This window comes from Myxocyprinus asiaticus, chromosome 20 (assembly GCF_019703515.2).
Source record: "Myxocyprinus asiaticus isolate MX2 ecotype Aquarium Trade chromosome 20, UBuf_Myxa_2, whole genome shotgun sequence".
Lineage (NCBI taxonomy): Eukaryota > Metazoa > Chordata > Actinopteri > Cypriniformes > Catostomidae > Myxocyprinus > Myxocyprinus asiaticus.
The window spans coordinates 16,039,063-16,060,695 of NC_059363.1; the positions used below are offsets into that span (position 1 = coordinate 16,039,063).

Consider the following 21,633-nt stretch of genomic DNA (forward strand, 5'->3'; position numbering starts at 1 on the left):
CACGGCTACCTTTAATTGCCTCTGTGTCTGCAGTGAAATACTAGCAGACTGAAATGGGCTTATCGACCCTTCTGTCTGGCACACTCAGCTGTGCATGAGCTCTTACACTGCTGAGCACACTCAGGCTACAATGCAACATGTTTAACACAGATTTCAATATTGACTTGAGGGATAAAACTAATAAGAAGCTGGACATGTTGGAATTACCCAGCACTGAGCCCCACAGCCTGACTCAGCAAGATCACCCATTTATTTCACTTTTGCTCTCTCTTTATCTATCTGTCTTTCCTTCCTGCCCTCTCTCTGTCTTTCTGGGCCTTTATCTTTCTCTTTTTTTAGGGTGCTTTGACACTAGAGCTCATGGTGTGGATCAGCTGATATTGATGTCACAGTTGATGTCAGTGGTTGGTTTGTTTCCTTGGTATGAAAGTGGTTTTCTGGACTCTTTCAACCTCTTTCACTACCAAAGCTAGAAAAGGTGTTCTAGCAATTGTACTCTTTACAGACCAAGTAAAGAAACTTGTGTTGAACTTGTGCTAGGCTCTTTTGTTTTTGGTGCCGTTCAGTTTAGTCAGCAATCTGGATTTGTTTGAAGAGGCGTTGAAAAGAGCGTTTAACAGCACATTGCACAATAGCCCACATAATCATGAGGGCTGGTGAAATCAGATACTCTCAACTCTGGTTGTGATGTATTGATTTATAGCTGTACACTGTGCTATTATTGCATAAAGTTATATAAAGAGAGAAAGCTTTGTGATGTGGTTGTCATAGGTCATGTTTGTTATTTGGTGGCAAATCTTCAGAAAATGTGCTAAATTGTACATTCCGCAATGTAGCATCTCAGCATCTCAGGATGTGTCTCTCTTGCTCAACAATTTAGACTAACCACGTTCACTAAATTGTGTGAGCAGTACCATTTTTAGCCGATGAGACGGGTTGTAAATAATTTTGTCATTGCCACTATGTCTATGCATGTTGTCTTTTCGTTTCCAGCCTGATCTCTTGAAACTTGTGTGACTTTGGCACAATTCTTGCAAAATGATATTACATGGTTCATTACACATATTTTGGCAGTTTCAAGGGAAAATGTCCACTGTGTTGCACAAAAAGGGTTTTGGGCTGCCACTTGGTGTCCAAAGTAAAATCTGGGTTGGTGGGTCCTGAAACAAAGCCAGTTGAGAACCACTGTTTTAAAGTGGGAAATGCAATACAATTGATTATCTCCTTATACTTTAATATAATTTATCCTGTGTGTGAATTTGTGTGCTTGAGAGTGAAAGAATATATTTCTGTGTACATTTGTATTGCATGATTGTTTATTTTCTGTAGCTATATGAGTGAATATGTGTAGCTCCAGTGTGGATATTTGTATGTAAATGGTTTGGGGAGGGGGTGATGGTGAGCAATGGCATGATATGAACAAGAACAATGTTCTAGTATGTAATCCAGTTACTCTTGGTTCCCTCAATTTGTAACATGGTGCCCCAGAGGTCCAATGAGGTGCAAGGGAAAAAGGAGGGAAACCTAGAGAGGGTGGAAAAATAACAGAAATCCCCTGCTGTGGGTCTTGTCAGCTGAAATGAAAAACTCCACAAACCAGGGGCAGTGGTTCAGTGATGTCATACTTTATGTAATCACTTACCACTATGACAAGGTGTGTGTATGTGTGGTTTTGTGTGTGAGTGTGTGTATAATACTTAGAGTAGTAGTCATTAAATGCAACAAGATGTAAATGTCACTCTAGAATGATCTGACGCATCTGTGGCCTACATTTGTGTGCACATTTGTGTGCATTTGTGGTTCAGTCTGTGTCTCCAAAGTAGGGCTGCTCGATTATGGCAAATATCATAATCACGATTATTTTGGTCGATATTGAGATCGCGATTATTTAACACGATTACTCATTTACTTTGGAAACATCATGCATTTATTGAACTTAAAAAAAAACTTGTCATTTTTAATAGGGATGGGCACAGGTACTCGGACGTGGCAGAAATTATCAGTCATGAAAACGATAATCAATGGTGATCATGCATGATGTGACTTTTCATTTAATTCAAAATTCAGTGACAATTACCTGACAACTAAACACAAACGTGTCAAAGAGGGAGCTTATTTTTAATTTTGAGATTGATTACGTTGTGATTTTGAGGGGTACACTGATTGTCAGAGACGTCTCATAGCAACCTGCAATGCTATCGTTATGATAATCAAAAGAGAGTGTAATTAACCGTGTTTTGAGCACCTGTCTCTGCAAAATGTTTGCTAAACATGTTTTTATTATCATTTAATGTAAGAACTTTGACTCGTTAATGGATATTATTTAATAAAAGTGAATGTTTGTCACTGAATGTAAACCTCCCTTGCCCTGGGCGCCCCAATGTTTGCGTAACACACGTAACACACACCTGCATCTCGACGAAATGGGAGTTGAAGATTTCCAAGTTAGAAGTCCAACATAATGTGTAATTCCTTTTCACTTTCCCAAGTTGAAAGTTGGAAATTCCGACTCTCCGAGTTGAATGGAACACTTCATGAATCATCACAGCAACAACAAAACGGAGCATCGTGGCTTTCCCCACAGGAGCAAACACTTGGGGAGACACACACACCAGGCGTGTGGCAGTGGACTCAACGTGCAGCTGGCGAGTGTTTCAAACAGCTAGACAAAGTGCAGCTAAATGGAACAGAATGCAGCGTCTTCAAAACTGAACTTCAACTTAACACGCATATTAAAAACACGATGGTTATGGCATCTCCTGTTAAGCCAACTGTGATTTGAAAATAGATGGTTCAGACAGTCACAAAAACAAAAAAAAAAACTGGTGCGCGCTTACTAAGGTTACTACGGTAACCTAAAGGAAGAACAGACAGACAGGCGTTGTGCTTATTCTTTCATTGAGTTGGGCAGTGAATCTTCACATAATGACAAAATAAGATGCATTATATTTTGATTATGCAATCTTTTGTACATTTTGTGACAGAATATTTTATAACAGCCTATAATAATGAATAAACGATACACTGGAACAACAAGATGCAATGCAGCAGCCAAAGACGTTTGTCAGACATGTTATTATATATACAGGTCTGTACATGTCATTGCCCCTTGAGTACTCGAGTAGACAAAATGACCAAAATTGCCATCCCTACTTTTTAACAGTGGTTATCCTTGAACTTGAAATGTAAACTACACTGGATAGGAGGCTATTGTCATATGATAAATATTTTATGTCACGTATGGTAGTCAAACATAGGAAAGCCTCCATCGCCATCATTTACAGAAGTGGTGCTCACACTTCCGTGGAATAAGATCTACTTTTTCATCATGCTATTGCAGCAAGATCTACCATGTACAATAAAGGCTATACATTATCACAATACCAAAATTTCAGCAGTCGGTAGTGAAATTTGACGATTCTCAATACCAGCTTCAAAACCACAACAAATAATAACACTAATATGTTAATTATGGAAGAATGGTTTCAAATTCATAAGTAATTATTCAAGACTAGTAAACAGTCAGTAATAAAATATCAATAAAAAACAGCAATGAATAGATATAGATTAAGAATAATAGAACAAATTTTATTTTTTTTTTGAAAATTCAGTGCTTTTTTAACAGCTTTAAAAGTTTTTAACAGCAGTAGGCTATCAAGTATTCAAGTAAACATACAGAATGAAATACAACATAAAACTACTACTGGTCTTCACTGTATGATTATAATACATTAATACTTTTTAAAGCTACTCAAGTTATTCAGTCAAGAGCAGTGAGTGTTTTCTCATTTTCTTGTTATGATTGTTTGATTATTATAATGACACACTAGATGGCAGCAGGTCTATTAGCTTACATTTATACTTACAAGTCTGACATTTTAATACAAATCTGCTTTTTTCTCCGCTGTTTATGTTCACATTAGACATCAATCTCAGTGTTTACATGAATACCTCACCAAGAAGGGCATTTTGAAATGTATTTGACCGTTCAGGCACGCATTAGCACGAGCATTTTCGGAACACATGCGCATGTTCAGCACACACACATACACCACGTGCCAATCAAACAGGGCACAGCTATTACTAGATCACTAGCGAATTATAAAATTACGTGCTCTGGATTACTTTCAACAGCAGAATAAAAATATGAACTTTCTAATAAGTGATACAGGCCTAGGCTATCACAGATATAACCGGTTATTTTTCTGTTATTGATGTTTTAATCAGTCTGTTTGTGCGGTCGGGCAAGTAAAATTCTCTTCCACTTGCCCCTTCAAAAATCCACTTGTCCCGGAAAAGCATTAATGTCGAGCCCTGATTAAATATTCTCCAACATTCTTAGATAACAATATTTCTTCTGCAGTATAGTTCCTAAATTAAATGTACGTTGTTTTAAAGGAGTTTTAGATATTATTAAGGAAAACAAGCCAAAAAAAGACTAAAAAAAGATTTTGTTCCAGTGTATAATGGGCTAAAACTACACTCTCCTTTATGTTCACTTCGATCCATCTTTAACTCACAAAAAAACAAACTTTCTCTTCTTTATAGAGCTGCGTATCACCGATTTTCTTCATGACAAGATACACACATATACTGTATTATGATTCATTACGTCACGAGCCATCACGTTATAATCTAGCTGCAGCAAACACACACGAGTGATGAGCATCCCCGTGCCAGAGTGTGCATCAGACGGGAGAAGAATTAATCTCTTCCCCGGTCACTTCACGCAACTCATAGACGCAGCGCTGACAGCACAGAGAAATGTCAGTTTATTTTCATAACCCGCTTTCTTATTATTTGAACTTTAATAAAGGATGCTTTAAAGATATAACACCAAGGTGTTTTATTGCGGCACAATAATAGTTTTATCTCGATAATCTTGTTTTCATAATCGTTGGAAGCCAAAATCGTAATTGAAAATAAAATTGTATTAATCGCCCAGCCCTACTCCAAAGCCCCTTTAATGCATGTCAGTATAAGCTGTGGCCTTCCTGGTAATGCCCCCAGGCAGCTATTTTCTATGTAGGCAATAGTATAATACAAGTATAGCTCCTATATACTTCAATGTGGAAAGACCAAAATCTCCATAAGCCTTTGTCAAGATTATGTTCCATTATTTTATTTCAAATTGGCCATAACATCTGACATAAATGGTATCATAAATGTTGCTTCAGCCTCAAATCATGGTAAAAATAAAAAAAAATTTCAGTAGGGGTGCACCGCTCGATAGGCCACAGATCTAAATCGGCCGATCTTCGTCTGTGATTGACAATCAGCTGATCGTGCCTAGAATCAGGGCAGATCTTTTATGCAGCACACAGAGAATCACACATAAACTGCTAGTCTTATGAATGAGCTCTTTCTGAGCCCTTGATGCATGACAGTGTGGCCTCTGGAGGGTGAATTGTTGGCAATTCTAAGTATTCACAAATTTAAACTTTCAGACATGCTGTTATTCAGATGAATCTGCAGGTTTGTTTTTAAAAATGTGTAAGGATTACACATGTATGAATATTAAGTTGCCCATTTTCTAGAATCATAACGGTAGTAATTCTGACTTGCTGCACTATGAGCACGGAGAGGATAAAGAGACTGCAAACGGGTATAAAAATTAATTAAACAACAAATACACACGCGTATACAAATCGGAGTATACGTGATGTAACGTGAGTCGTGACAATCAGACGTTGTGTTGAGCGATAGAGACTGTTTGAGAGATCATGAGCACTTTCAGCATAACTCCCTTCAGGATGCTCACTCGCAGTGTCATTCAAACATGCAGCTCTCCAGATGCTCTCAATATCTCATCAGACACTCATCTCAGCGCTGTTCTGTGAGGATCCCAATTTAAATCCGATTAATGTTGGTCACATTACCACTAATCACAGCAATTACATTTTAACCATAACGGCACCGTGTCTTCATGCATTTGCTTAATAATTCGTGATTTGCAAAACGCCAAAGACAGTAAACAAATTATAGATATGAATGATTTCTCACTGGAGCAGTTTAGAGCTTGTAATAGATATATTTTTCTTATTTTTTAACGCATCTCTGCTGTGTGTGAAGCTCTCATGGTTTTTACTGCTTACCAGTATGTCACAATGACCTTTTCAAAACAATGTTAGCAATTCACAATTAATGTCATTTTAATGTCATTTTGTTAACTTTATAAAAAAGTTGAATGCATTAACTAGTTAATGCATTAGGAATCATGCAAAAACAATGAACAATATATTTTTACTGCCTTTATTGTAATGTTAGTTAATAAAATTACAGTTGTTCATTGTTAGTTCATGTTAGTTCATAGTGCATTAACTAATGTTAACTAATACAACTTTTGATTTTAAAAATGTAATAGTATATTTTGTAACTAACTTTAAGTTCATTAGTTCATGCTAACTACAGTAATGTTGTTAAATAATGTTAACAAATGGAACCTTTTTGTGAAGTGTTACTGTAATTTAACTGTGTGGGGCATAAACATATAACTGCACAATATAACTTGCAGAAGTGTGGCAAAGGGCACTTTTTAGAAAAAAACGATATCGGCCGATATCAGTGTTAACAAATCAGTATCGGCCTCATATTTCCTGATCGGACTATTTTTCAGACGAGTCCAGTTAATGCATATCATGCACATTCTGCATCTTTTAAAGAAAGGCTGGACTTCCATTCATAGAACTGCTATAATGAGCATTATGATTGTTAATCACTTCTATCCAGGGCCATTACTTACTGTAAATAAACGGGGCCAGGGACAAAATCGTTATGGTTGTCTCAATGGAGGCTAAACCAGAGGACCATAGTGGATCCCCCTTGTTACACAGAGCCTAAAACAATTGGTATCGGCCACATATTTTCTGATCGGACTATTTTTCAGACTAGTCCAGTTAATGCATATCATGCACATTCTGCATCTTTTAAAGAAAGGCTGGACTTCCATTCATAGGACTGCTATATAGAGCATTATGATTGTTTATCACTTCTATCCAGGGCCATTACTTACTGTAAATAAATGGGGCCAGGGATAAAATTGTTATGGTTGTCTCAATGGAGGCTATACTAGAGGACCTTAGTGGACCCCCCTTGTCACACAGAGCCTAACCTTACCCCCTGGCAAGCTAGTTTGATTGTGTGTGTGTGTATCGTTGTGGGTGCGAAAGAGTCTGTGTACATTAGCCATAATGGTCCCAAGGCAGCTCTTTGTAGTTGAAAAATGACTGCCTTGTTCTGCTCCTCAATGATGTAAACAGACTGCAAGTAAACAATCAGTTATTCCCTTTTTTCCCTCTATATTGCCCTCTCTGCCAGTCGGTCCCTCTTTTGCTCTCTTGCTCCCATGATCTATGCAGATAACAGTCTACTAAGTATACAAAAAATATTGTAGAACTATCCTCTTTTTAATCAACTTGTGAGTACTTATTCACATCTTAACGACCAAGTGAGGGTTTCCAATATAAACTTTGGTTTCTCAGGAAGTTTTTCCTTCCACTGACACCTTGTACTTGCTCACTGAGGAATTTAGAACTGAAATAAACTTGAAGCACATATTGTACCAGTATGTCTTTAGGGTTGTAACCATCATGGACATTCAGATTAATGGCAAACCAATATATTTTGCAGAAAAAGAAACTACACTGATTAAGTGTTACTCTTTTATATCTGGTCCATCCAATAATGAATATTTGGTTACATCTGTGATGTTTTGTGACATGTATATTGTCTGACCTTCTCTCTGTTTTTTACAGCTAACTGTTCGCCTCCCTGCAAAAATGGAGGGATGTGCTTGCGGCCCAACATGTGTGTGTGTAAGCCAGTCTCTAAAGGGAAGTCCTGTGAACAGACCACTCTTCCTCCATCCTCTCATCCAACTGGACCACTAAACGGACACACCAATGGAGGACTTCCAAACGGAGGCCATACAAATGGATACAGCAATGGTCATAATGTAATTCCCCAGCGTCCCATTCCTCAGCAAACCTTCCCACAGGGCCAAGGCCAAGTGCTGTTTCCGCTGCCAGGCACCAATGGGGGACATATGACCCTCTCCGTGAAGCCATCATCTAACAGACCCATCCCTTACCAGCCACAGTGAGTATGACTGCTGGATTCATTTCTAACACCCTGCTGTTGTAACAATGTTCACTTGAGTAAAATTTCAGTCCAAATTTTGCTTTATGGGATTCTATAGGTCCCATAGGCATGCGGGCACTTTTCACAATTAACATAAAATCTGGTCCACATTGGAAATTTTATTTGACCAAGTGACAGGAACAACCATCTTATCAACTTGTAACAAGAGCAATCACAGTTTTTATGTGAGGGTGGGTAAATCTGAAGTCAATGAAATGCCAGTATTTGTTTGTAGGAGATGGTAACATCCAGGGGTCAATGTTTGGCTTTTTAGCATGGGCAATTACCTTTAGTTAGCTGGTAGATGGCATTACTACACCATTCATCAACACCATCAACCCCATATCTCTGTTCCCACGTCTGTCTGCCAGTGGATCACCAGCTTTCTGATGGACAGGCATCAGCTTGTGAGACCTGGGAAATTCATTTCCAGCACATGTACGATCAGCACTGGTGCCCCCCAGGGATGTGTGCTCTTCCCACTACTCTTCTCCCTGTATACCAACGACTGCACCGCCAAGGACCGCTCTGTCAAGCTCCTGAAGTTTGCAGACGACACTACTGTCATCGGCCTCATCCAAGATGATGACAAGTCTGCATACAGAAGGGAGGTTGAACGGCTGGCTCACTGGTGCAGTCATAACAACCTGGAGCTCAACACGCTCAAAACAGTGGAGATGATTGTGGACTTTAGGAGGAACACCCCAACACTGACTCCGCTCACCATTCTAAACAGCACTGTGGCAGCAGTGGAGTCATTCAGGTTCCTGGGCACTACCATCTCTCAGGACCTGAAGTGGGAGACCCACATTGACTCCATTGTGAAAAGGCCCAGCAGAGGTTGTACTTCCTTCGCCAGTTGAGGAAGTTCAACCTGCCACAGGTGCTGCTAATTCAGTTCTACTCAGCAGTCATTGAGTCTGTCCTCTGCACTTCAATAACTGTCTGGTTTGGTTCAGCTATGAAATCAGACATCAAAAGACTACAAAGGACAGTTCGGACTGCTGAGCGAATTATTGGTTGCCCCTTGCCCTCCCTTCAAGAACTGTACACTTCCAGAGTAAGGAAAAGGGATGGTAAAATCACTCTGGACCCCACTCACCCAGCCCGCTACCTTTTTGAACTGTTGCCTTCAGGCCGATGCTACAGAGCACTGAGCAACAGAACCATCAGGCACAAGAACAGTTTTTCCCTCAGCCTATCCATCTCATGAACAGTTAAAAAATATACTATAATTACCTGCAATACACAGTCTAGTCAATTATATTATTTAACATACCCTACCTCTTCTGCATTACATTCCCTTATCTGTATATAAAAGATTTGTATTTGTACTTACTATATATATATATATATATATATATATATATATATATATATATATATATTTTTTTTTTTCTTTTTTTTGTCTTATTGTGCATTTCTATATATACTTATATTTCTATTAGCTTTTTATTATGTATCGTTTATTATGTATTGTTTGCGCACTGGAAGCTTCTATCACCAAGAAAAATTCATTGGAAGCATACTTGGCAATAAAGCTCATTCTGATTCTGATTCTACAGGAAAAAAACATCTCGTTACCATGTAACCCTGGTTCCCTGAAAGCAGAGAACGAGACGCTACATCAGCAGCTGACGCTGTGGAAGTACGCCACAGGGGGGCGGTGACCTTAAAACCCTATACCATCACGCCAGCATTGTCTATACATATATTCCCAGTTAGTGGGAAGGAGGGTAACAGAGCGATTGTCTGGCCAATGATTTTGGCACAATGATACTAGCCGACAGGTTAGAAAAACCTTGCCAACAAGGTAGTGAATAATTGCACGCATGTTCTCATTCCCACAAGTGGGAATAATGAGACCATATCTTTTAATCTAACCATTAACCATTTTTAATGGTTAGGGAACAACCCTATTCTTCCGTGAATATGCGGGAGGAGAGAGAAGATACAAGTGTGTTATATATAAAGGGTGTCACAGGAAGCCTAACCTGCAGCCAGACATATGTCTTCTGGAGACACACCCTTTGTCCATGCCCAGGAGGAGGCCATAATCCGGGTCTACTGAGATTTTATGGCATAGGGCATTGTATGCCTTGTGAGTCATATGCCAGCACAATAGCATCCAAGACCCAGTGGGACATTCTTTGCTTGGAGACGGCCAAATCTTTTGCATGGCCTCCAAAGCAAACAAAGAGTTGTTCTGATACTCTCAATTAACTCGTTCTGTCAATGTACATGCATAATGCCCCCATCGGCCAGAGTTTGTGTAATCTCTTAACCTTGTCCAACCTGAGCTCTAAAAGGGGTCACCAGCACTTTGGGCGCATAACCTTCCCTGGGCTTAAGGATAGCCTTTAACTGGCTAAACTGAAGTTACTGATTGAAAGTGTCTGAAGTTCCCCAACAGGTTTGATTAATGCCAATGCGAGTAGCAGCACAGTGTAAAAAAAGAGCATGTGTATGCTAACCGCCTCTAGAGGCCCAAACGGGGAACCCATAAGTGTATTTAACACCTGGCTCTAAATCCCAGACTGGGATGGTAGTGGGGCGATGGTAGTGGAGGCTTCTTAGCCATCTTGCACTATGCAGAAATCTGCTGACCTGAGGGTGTTTACATATAGACAAGCCCTCAGAGGTCATGAATGGTCGCTATTGTAGCGACGTACACTGGTGGCAAAAAGTTTGGAATAATGTACAGATTTTGCTGTTTCGGAAGGAAATTGGTACTTTAATTCACCAAAGTGGCATTCAGCTGATCATAAAGTATAGTCAGGATATTACTGATGTAAAAAAACATCACCATCATTATTTGAAAAAAGTCATTTTTAATCAAATCTAGACAGGCCCCATTTCCAGCAGCCATCACTCCAAAACCTTATCCTTGAGTAATCATGCTAAATTGCTAATTTGGTACTAGAAAATCACTTGCCATTATATCAAACACAGATGAAAGCTATTTGGTTTGTTAAATGAAGCTTAACATTGTCTTTGTGTTTGTTTTTGTTTTTTGAGTTGCCACAGTATGCAATAGACTGGCATGTCTTAAGGTCAATTTTAGGTCAAAAATGGCAAAAAAGAAATTTTTCTCTCTCTAGAAACTCGTCAGTCAATCATTGTTTTGAGGAATGAAGGCTATACAATGCTTGAAATTGCCAAAAAAACTGAAGATTTCATACAAAGGTTTACACTGCAGTCTTCAGAGACAAAGGACAACTGGCTCTAACAAGGACAGAAAGAGATGTGGCCAGAGGCCCAGATGCTAAACTAAACAAGAGGATAAGTATATCAGAGTCTATAGTTTTAGAAATAGATGCCTCACATGTCCTCAACTGACAGCTTCATTGAATTCTACCCGCTCAACACCAGTTTCATGTACAACAGTAAAGAGAAGACTCAGGGGTACAGGCCTTATGGGAAGAATTGCAAAGAAAAAGCCACTTTTGAAACAGAAAAACAAAAAGAAAAGGTTAGAGTGGGCAGAGAAATACAGACATTGGACAACAGATAATTGGAAAAGAGTGTTATGGATCTTAACCCCACTGAGCTTTTGTGGGATCAGCTAGACTGTAAGGTGCATGAGAAGTGCCCGACAAGACAGCCACATCTATGGCAAGTGCTACAGGAAGCGTGAGGTGAAATGTCACCTGAGTATCTGGACAAACTGACAGCTAGAATGCCATGGATCTGCAAAGCTGTCATTGCTGCACATGGAGGATTTTTTGATGAGAACTCTTTGAAGTAGTTTAGTTTTCAAATTGTAATAGTAATTTTTCACGTTATTAATGTCCTGACTATACATTGTGATCAGTTGAATGCCACTTTGGTGAATAAAAGTGCCAATTTCTTTCCATAAAAGCAAAATCTGTACATTATTCAGAACTTATGGCTGCCATTGTAAACCTTGAGCTTGAATGGAAAAAGTCCTGTACTCAAGCGCTCTTGCAGGAAAGAGTATCGTCTGCAAAGGTCAATGCTTTGGGTTCTCACCCCGGGAGGAGTACCAGTCAGCAAAACGTTGCTACTTTAAGGCATACATCTGCCTCATTGAGGGGGCCCTGGCCTGTAGTATGGTGTTTTCCTTTACCTTGCACAAAACTTGACTGTAGCAATCTGACGGTGGAAACGCTAAAAGCTGTTCTGTGCCCTCCTCTATTGTGTCTTTGGCGAGGATGTATTCTACACTTGAGCATAAAATCGCCAAGTCCCACACCGTATGGTGGAGGATAGAATGCCGTTGAGGTGAGACGTTCGCCTTATGATCCGAAGCACATAGCCGTGTTTGACTGTGCTCAGTGTGTAGCCGCATGCAGCTGAACACCACCCACCTTTGTAAGCTGGATATCCACTCACTTTTGTGAAAATGTTTGTGCCTTGTGCAGCTGCTACAAGGTCTGTCAGTCATGCTAGGGCATGGCAGAGTTCTGCCATACCAAACGGCAAAGACTGAAAATAGTGCTCTCGTTCCTAACCTACAATGGCTGGGAAAACGAGACCGTTGTTCTGGGAATGTGGAAGAAACCACTCCACAGAGTCTATCCAGCATACATGCCTTGCAGTGAGGATTTAAGTTTGTGTTGTGACATGGCAGTAACACAGTAAAAACAGGCATCAAAATGACCTGTGTCTTGCCACAAACTTGTTCCTGGCTTGATACAGCTGGGAAACAGAGAGTGTTGCTGAGACAACACCTAAAATCTCTGTATTGCTACATAGCCATCTTCGGCATCAACAATAGTAAAAACAGGGCTAACCCTCCTGTGTTACTGTGGAGATGTCACACTCTTGTTCTTGGCTCACCACGGCAGGGAGAGCGAGAAGTGAATTTCTGACAATTATAGGCCAGAAAGTCATTCCACTGACACCAGGCTGCCCATAGACCTGCCAGTTTCTTGGGCAGAGATCTTGGTGACCGCGTGAATGTGTTAGTTGGTCATGCATATCGGCATGGCAATCAAGTTGAGCTTTATTCATAGGAAGGAAACTTACTGACTGGGCACGCTTATGCTCTTTATCCATTTGACCCTGTATTTAGGACACAAGTGAGAACTTCATGCAACCCAGAGGCCGCTTTGTCCCATTTTCCACCCTTGGGGAAAAAAACGGCAAGTGCCTCACTTCATTGCATACATGTTTCACTAATGAGAGCCCAGCAAGCATCCGCTTCATCTCTGCTAAAAGTGTGATCATGTCATGCACATCGATTGTGGGGCACCAATCGTCATGTTTAGACGAAGCCGCTTCAAACGGAGGAAAAGGAGGGCACGCAAGGCATAAACCAGCAAAAAACCCTCCTAAAATCTCTACGGTCTGTATTCTATCCTCTCGTGTCTCACTCATACGGTCTCTCGGAAGCCACAGAGTAGTGATAGCGGGAGGAGAGGGGAGTGGCTCCAGCTTTCCGAACAAAAGCGAGCAGAGAGCGAAGCGTTTTGAGTGTCATGTGTTCACCACGAACACAATCAATCTAGCTTAGCCCAAGCTATGTATAGTGCTTGCACTGAATGGGCAAACCGCTTAATACAGATAAAAAGAGGCACGCAAGGCTTGAGCCTGCGAGAAACTCTCCTAAAATCTGAAAGAGGAAAATTCTGATGGTGTGAAGCTGTGCACCAGCTTATATGCTCACCATGACGTCAGCATAGGTGGAGCACCACGCTTCACCAGCTGTCAAATTGGTGTGATGGTATAGGGTTCAAGGTCACCGCCCCCTGCGGGGTGCTCCCACAGCATTGCTTCTGATGCAGCATCAAAGTTACCTTCTTGAAAGGGAACCATGTTTCTCCACTGACAGTCATTCAGAAGTATTCTGACTAAATACTTTTTTTTGCAAGCAACATATACATTGCAAATCGGGGGAGTCATCAGATTTCATAGGCCACCTTTCACCTTACTTCTGTAATTGTATTATTTTGGACTGAAGTCCATAACTCGATATCACTACCAGACATCAAAACCACAGATGTTAATGATCTTTGCCCATTTCATGCCCCCTACTGCTCAGCCTCTCAGTCTGGGTCTGTTTTAGAGAAATACTTGCTGTTCTCAATTCTGAATAACTAAAATCTTTCTTTTATTACTTACAATTGGGCTCTCACCAAATCGTGACTTGGTCTTTTCAGACAGAATTCAGACAGGTCCAGTCAGCCTAATTTTCTCCTTTAATTTTTGTTTACCTTGAAAACACAATTTTTATTAGAATCCTTTACCATGACTTAAACCCCTGTAGGCTCTGTCAGTGACCTGTGGTTTTAGAGTAGAGTTCTGGGGCTGGCTTAGGGATTGTTTTGACTGCCATAGCGTTAGATGGCTGGAAAGTTCAAAATCGTATTGGACATGGATTTCTTTCTATCAGAGCGAATCGGACTGACTGCACTTGACGCAGAGTCAAAATCTCACTTTTCATTGAGATGTGGGGCAGCGTGTAGTTGGAAAACCACAGAATTGCCCCCATGTTGGTTCCAGGAACAGTTGGAATGAATTGTGCATAATTTCAACGAAAGCAGATTATGTGCTGGGAATGACGTGCATTTTCTGTCAGTGGTTGGACTTTTCTGCTTAGTAATTGCTACCAGACCTGTCCTCGAAAGCTTCTGTGGGTCTCCGGAGGGTTTATTGTGTGCTGAGAGGAGGTAGGGCCCTCCCCAGAACTCTCAAAATACTGTGCTCAAAATTTGAAAGGAAGGCATTTAAATATTTCGATTATTTTGAAAATTATCAGTATTTAAATATAGTTTAGTGTTGTCAAAAGTACCGGTACTTCGGTACCAAGTCGGTACTAAAATAACAAAGATGTAATTATACCAGTGATTCTACAGTACCGGTGGTACCGAGCACCGACTCAACCCGGTACCCGCACACTGTCTTACTGACACACGACTGCTTCAAATACTCACATGCTTATTTGAGCCTGTGCTCTGTTGCTCCTTTTATACTGAAATGCACAACTAATCAAATTAAAATCGTGATATGTCCTAGTGTGATTATTAAACCTCGAAATGCTGCAGTCTTAATCTGTATGAGCTGCATGAGCGTTAAATGAATGTGTTAAGCAGACCACTCATACACTGGAAACTCCACAGAATATGAGAATCATTCGCGTTGTATGAGAGATGACAGAGCAGAGCACCAATCCACTCTGAAGCATTATTTTTTATATAATTTATATAATTAAATCACAGCATTTGCACTTTATCAATCACACTGGGCCATGTAACTGTTTATCCAGAGAAGTTAAACTTCTGTCAAAAATACACATCAAAATAAAAGCACAATTCATAATAAAAGCTAAACGCCTGAAATTGAAGAAATTGCAACAGAAATATATTGTAACTGTATAGTAAAATAATAAATAATGATTGTAATAATAATAAAATTTAAGCAATATATCACAAGCAAGAGTGCTTTTATACTGAATAAAAGTTTGTAAAAAAAAAAAAAGGAATCTATTTAGCAACCAAATTGGCCCGGTTGCTAGGGAGGGTAGAGTCACATGGGGTAATCTCCTTATGGTCACTATATTGTGGTTCATTCTTGGTGGGGCACATGGTGAGTTGAGCATGGACACATGCACTATGTCTCCATGGCAACACACTCAACAAGCCACATGATAAGATGTGTGGGTTGACAGTCTCAGACACAGAGGCAGCTGGGATTCATCCTCCACCACCCAGATTGAGGCAAATCACTACACAACAATGACTTAAAAGTGCATTGGGAATTGGGCACCCCAAATTGAGTGAAAAAAAAAAGTTTAAGGAAAAATTATTGATTAGACACCATTTTGGTAATGAAATTAACATGGAATAATAATAGTAATTAAAAAAAAGGATTTCGGGAAAAAATAAAACAGATTTCAGTGAAATTTACATTGAAATTTAACTTTAGGCTAAAGGAGTGTGTTCAATAGCATATTATCATATTAGCACATTTTTTCTGCTGTATCAAAATTGGTATCGAGAACCTTGAAATTTCATTGGTATTGGCACAGACTACTGAAATTTTGGTACTGGGACAACATTATTATAGTTAATTATATAATTAATGTCTAATCATATTATTTTTTTTATTTGAACATTTGGGTTACCGTATCTCCAACACCCCTCGATTTTATATGCATTATACATTGTTAAAACCAAAAGACACCTTGTGCCTTGCCCTTTTTGAAAATAAAAGTGTAGTTTGTAATTGCTCAAGTCATTTTTATTTGCATAGTGCTTTTCACAATACACAAAGTAGGTTTACAGAAACTCATACAGTAATGTCTTAAATGTCTTAATGTCCCCAGTGAACAGTTTCATTGAAAAACTTGATTGAAAATCATGCCTTAATGTTTTTGTCTTTAGGACCCCAGTGAGCAAGCCAAAGGCAACTGTGGCAGAGAAAACAAACTCCATAAGATGTTTAGTTACTGGAGAAAAAAACCTTCGTAGAAACCAGGATTAGTTGGGGGAGCCAGTGCTCCTTCAGCTAATTACTGCACTATTTGAGGCACCTAACGAAATTGCAAAAATATTTACCGTTTCAAACAGGTTTTTCGAACACCCCCCATCCACCATTAGTCGACTGGAATATATGATATCAGCTGTATAAACAGTATAGCATAATTTCTACCAGTTGACACATTTCTACCATAGGACGGTATGTTATACTGACCACAGTATTCTTTATTGTATAAAAGTACAATAAAAAATATATGAAAGTATTTGACCACAGAATGCTATGATTGACCATTCAGAATTTGACTAAAGTGATTTAAGGGTTTTATGTCTGGGGTTATGCTGGCCATGTTTTATTTGTGCTCTGAGGATTTTTAATTAGCATTTTGAAGTATCTCATGTAAACCCTTTACTCCCTTGTTGGAAGTTTGGAATTCATACATGGCCTTTAGGTATGCTTAGCACTGAAACTGTGGTCTTGTTAAAGCTGTTTTAGAATAAATTCTAATTAACAATTGACAGTGGCCAGTATTGGTGACTGCTTACAGTTTATCAAATCAGATTTTGGTTGAAAATAAGATTTAAAGTTTATGTGATTAGAGGTTAGAGCTTATGCTGGTTGTAACTGGTACGACTGACCTGTATACCCTGACTTAAGGAAATTGTACAAAACTAGCCAATCATGGTATATCTTGCAATTCTGAGAAAGCTCTTGCATTTTTGTGGTCAGTATGCTTCAGATGGTGAGTGAATCTTTCTTTTCAATGAATCAGTCAGGTTTACAAAGTGGTCTGAATGACTCATGAGTGAATCAGTCTGAATCAAAATTATTTAAAAAAATATTTTTCCAGTAATCACAAATGAAAGTCATGGAAAAATCGTCAAATTCATTGGTCAAAAAGCATGGGAACCCTGTATTAGCTGTGTATGAGTGGTTTGTGTTTATAAGCATGCTGGCAACTCTGAGCTAGATGACGAAACAGTGAATTAACGACTGAAAAGAACTGAAGGGTTGACACATTTTCCCTCTTTCGCCACACTTTCTCAGATTCCCAGCAAGCACAGGCTTGTCCCTGTTTCCAGTTAATCTCACTCGATGAATGTACTTAAACTCAATGCATGTGTACTGTGAGGAACATCCACTGACTCAAGCATGACTTAACCACTAGCCTCCAGCTACAGAAACCTATATTAGAACATATTTTAACACTCACCTGCCCTGTAACTCGTGTCACTCACTGATGTCTGGAGTTCATCGTTGTTGCTTCTCTCATATCTGGCAGGACTTTGAAGTGTCAGTCACATCCAGGTCACACCCGTGCAGTGAGGTGCTAACCTCCTCTGTGGATGAGTGTGTGTTGTCCTGTTGATGGGGAACAAAAGAGGTTAGGGGAGTCCTTAGGTGCTGTTTTATTACATTTCATTTACATCGCATTTATGCATTTGGCAGACACTTTTATCCAAATTTACTTAGTGCATTCAATTTATACATTTTATCCCATCTACAGGGCTGATGTCTTGAAATCCCAGTGCACTTGAGGAAGCTTTTTGCATTGTACCACTGGTAAGGTTTAAGCCCTGTTCACACCGCAGGAGGCATGTCACTAGACTTTGCGATCTGTGTCGCTGGTGGGCATTCCTACTGCTGCCGCCGCTCTAACGTTATTGGTGGACTGCACAACTGGCCCTAGTAGCGTTTGAAATGCTGATTACAGATGATACTGCCAATAAAATTAAGATATCATTCTAATTTGACAAGGAATCAGTTCTTTTGTCTCTAAATGCACATTCTGCAGGGGAGAGTGTTTTATATAACCTGCAGCAGTGCTTTTGCATTATATCAATAAACTAGACAAACGTTATATGAATCAAACTCACTCAGAATGCTGACACGGTTTTCCAACCATCATTTTATTAGGCCATATCCATGGATTTGGTTACAGACAAATGATACAGAACAGTGAAATCACTCACAGAAGCTTTTAACTTCTCCGTCTTGCCTGCACTCGAGTTGACTCCAGTATCCCACACACCCTGGAGACGGATGACGTGAGCTACATTGTCTTGTTGCTTCCCATGGCAATCTCTATCGCCAACGGTCGCGACAGCACGCGTCGCTGGAAGTCGCTGTGCTCTCATTGAAAATTATTGGGATGGTGTCTCTGTCTTGCACGATGTTGCTGGTGGTGTGAACAGGGCTTTAGAGATGGATAGACAACCTATTTCTGACAAGCTTCAAGTCCCATTTCATTTAGCCTTTCAAAGAACTCCAAAATGCAACTAATGGTCAAAAGTGTAATGAAACATAATGAATTTCTCAACACTTTGCTAAGGCAAGCATCACTGATGTTATTGCTTTATACCGTTTGTACTACAAACATAAATGATACCTCAAATCCTGCAGCTTGATGAGGACAGGTGATTTTTGATGGACATACCAGAGCAATATCTAGAGAGCAGAATATTCTAGAGACATGAGGTGGGCTCTTTTGACTTTGTCACTTGGTAAGCTAACAGAACAACCTAGCAAGTGCATAGCAACGCTAAACTTTCAAAACACCTTAACAACTGCATAGTCCCCTGGCAAAAAACTTAGCATTGTGGCATCGAGTTTTGCACTGGCAAGAACTATCCACACATTCCTCTGAAATGTAAGGATCTAGTTCTAGTTGCCAACTTGCTATTATATAAAAGCTCAATATTTGGCTTCATCAAATTTAAAAAACCTGAGCATAGATGAAATTGCATCTGAATAATATAATGAGCAATTGTGGAAACATTTTATTTGGCTCCCAAATGTTTCATTGTAAAAGCTAGTGGCTCCCACGCATTATAGTAGTCTTAAACCCTGTGTCCCAAATATATGTAGAATTACATTTATTGCGTATTTAAATGTATTAAAGCTCATTCATGAGTGCTTTGAGAGAAGCTCGTTCTCATTGGCACACATTCACTTGAGAACTTGCATTGATTTTAGTACTTAACACAAGTTCTTACGTGAACTCATAAGCCACTCTAAATTAGCTTCTCTCATAGCACTCATGAAAGCGCAATGGGTGTTAAAGGGATAGTTTACTCATTATTTACTCGCCATCATGATATCCCAGGTGTGTATGACTTTCTCTTTTCAGCAGAACACATTTGAATGAAAATAGAAAAATATCTCAGCTCAGTTGGTCCTTAAAATCAAGTGGATGGTGATCCGACTATTGAAGCTCCAAAAATCACAGATAGTCACTGTAGAGCTGAGGAGGGCAGGGCCGGGCTGGAATGAGACACACCCGGTCCCCAATCAGCCTGATGGGGCGCGCGAGGGATAAAGGCGGCCGGGGACGACAGCTCGAGAGAGAGAGAATTACAGGCAGCTGTGCTGTGTTTTTAGTTGTGTGTTTTTGTTTGGGTTTTTGTTTAATAAATTATTATTTATGTTGTCAAGCCGGTTCTCGCCTCCTCCTTTCCACTAAACCCCCTTACACTGGTGCCGAAACCCGGGAAGGAGGAGGGATTCCCGTCGCAGAGTCCTCGACACTGCCGTCCACCCAGGGGAGCGCCGCTGCCGTCCGACGGGGGACGGAGTAGCCCGACTACCCGGACGCGGGGAACGGCCGCCGTCCGCGAGGCGAGTGGGGACGGCGGTCTTCTCTCGACCCCTCCGCGTTCCCGGGGGACGGCAGGGCACTCCTCCGCCCCCGGCAGCGGCTCCCTCGCTCCAGGCGGTCGTGGAGTCCCGTCCCCACTCGCCTCGCGGACGGCGGCCGTTCCCCGCGTCCGGGTAGTCGGGCTACTCCGTCCCCCGTCGGACGGCAGCGGCGCTCCCCTGGGTGGACGGCAGTGTCGAGGACTCTGCGACGGGAATCCCTCCTCCTTCCCGGGTTTCGGCACCAGTGTAAGGGGGTTTAGTGGAAAGGAGGAGGCGAGAACCGGCTTGACAACATAAATAATAATTTATTAAACAAAAACCCAAACAAAAACACACAACTAAAAACACAGCACAGCTGCCTGTAATTCTCTCTCTCTCGAGCTGTCGTCCCCGGCCGCCTTTATCCCTCGCGTGCCCCATCAGGCTGATTGGGGACCGGGTGTGTCTCATTCCAGCCCGGCCCCGCCCTCCTCAGCTCTACAGTCACCATAAATGTCCAGTTGTTAAATTAATGTCTTCTAAAGTGATACGATCGTATTTGGTGCAACAAAAGAATTTTCATTTTTGGGTGAACTATTATATTAATAAAGTTAGTACACCTAGCTAAGTGCAGCTTTTGAATACTGCACTTATATACAAACAATATTAGCATATAAATGCATAAGTTTTTCATATCAGTTGAAGTGTCAGTGGTGACAAAGTTGGGCCCCTAACAAGTACAAATGGATTTATCTAATAAATATTCAGAACTTTCTCGTTCCGCTGACTTGAGGTACAGTAGAGAGCAAAAGCATCCTGATATGGGTCACTGGGTTCATTAGAAGAGAGAGCAGTGTAAAGTCTCACTGAGCATGAGGGAGAAACCACAGCGGAGTCTGCCAGATTCTGGGAATAACAGGAGGATGAGAGTGCAGGGAGGAGAATAGACAAAGTGGTCAAAACAAAGAAAGACAAGGAAATGGAAAACTTGGGTCCAAATGTCAGAGACTACTACATTTACATGTATGGATTTGTCAGATGCTTTTATCCAAAGCAGTTTACAGTGCAGTCAAGGTATACATTTTATGTATTTGTGTTCCCTTGGAATCAAACCCATTACTTTGGTGGTGCTAGTACAATGCTGTACCAGTTGAGTTTTAGAAACTGTGAAAATCCATTGTTCATTTTGTATTTAATTTAATGCATTTTCTTTCATTGCAAAGTTTCATATTAGCATAACAATTACTTATATTTGTCTCTGCATATTAAAAATCACACACTTAATTCTTGTTCATTTTATGTCATAACTTTGTTTTAAACTTTTCATAATCTTTAAACTTTATTTAAAAAATCCAAAATTTGTATTATGATCTCTCACTTTTGGAGTCAATTTATGTGAAAAACAAAGGTTCTCTGTGTTTATTCCTGTCCTTT

At 40.3% G+C, this 21,633-nt stretch overlaps 1 protein-coding gene across 5 annotated transcripts in view; it reads left to right on the forward strand.

Annotated features, from left to right (window-relative positions):
* LOC127411150 (latent-transforming growth factor beta-binding protein 1-like) overlaps positions 1–21,633 on the forward strand; it is a 161,288-nt gene that overhangs the window by 23,300 nt on the left and 116,355 nt on the right. For all 5 annotated transcript variants that reach the window (XR_007892224.1, XM_051646504.1, XM_051646505.1 and 2 more), the window contains exon 3: positions 7,755–8,097. Coding sequence is in view for 4 of the 5 variants with exons in the window: in XM_051646504.1 (XP_051502464.1) it covers positions 7,755–8,097 (343 nt within the window). In the remaining variant the exon portion in view is untranslated. The remainder of the gene's footprint in view (positions 1–7,754; positions 8,098–21,633) is intronic.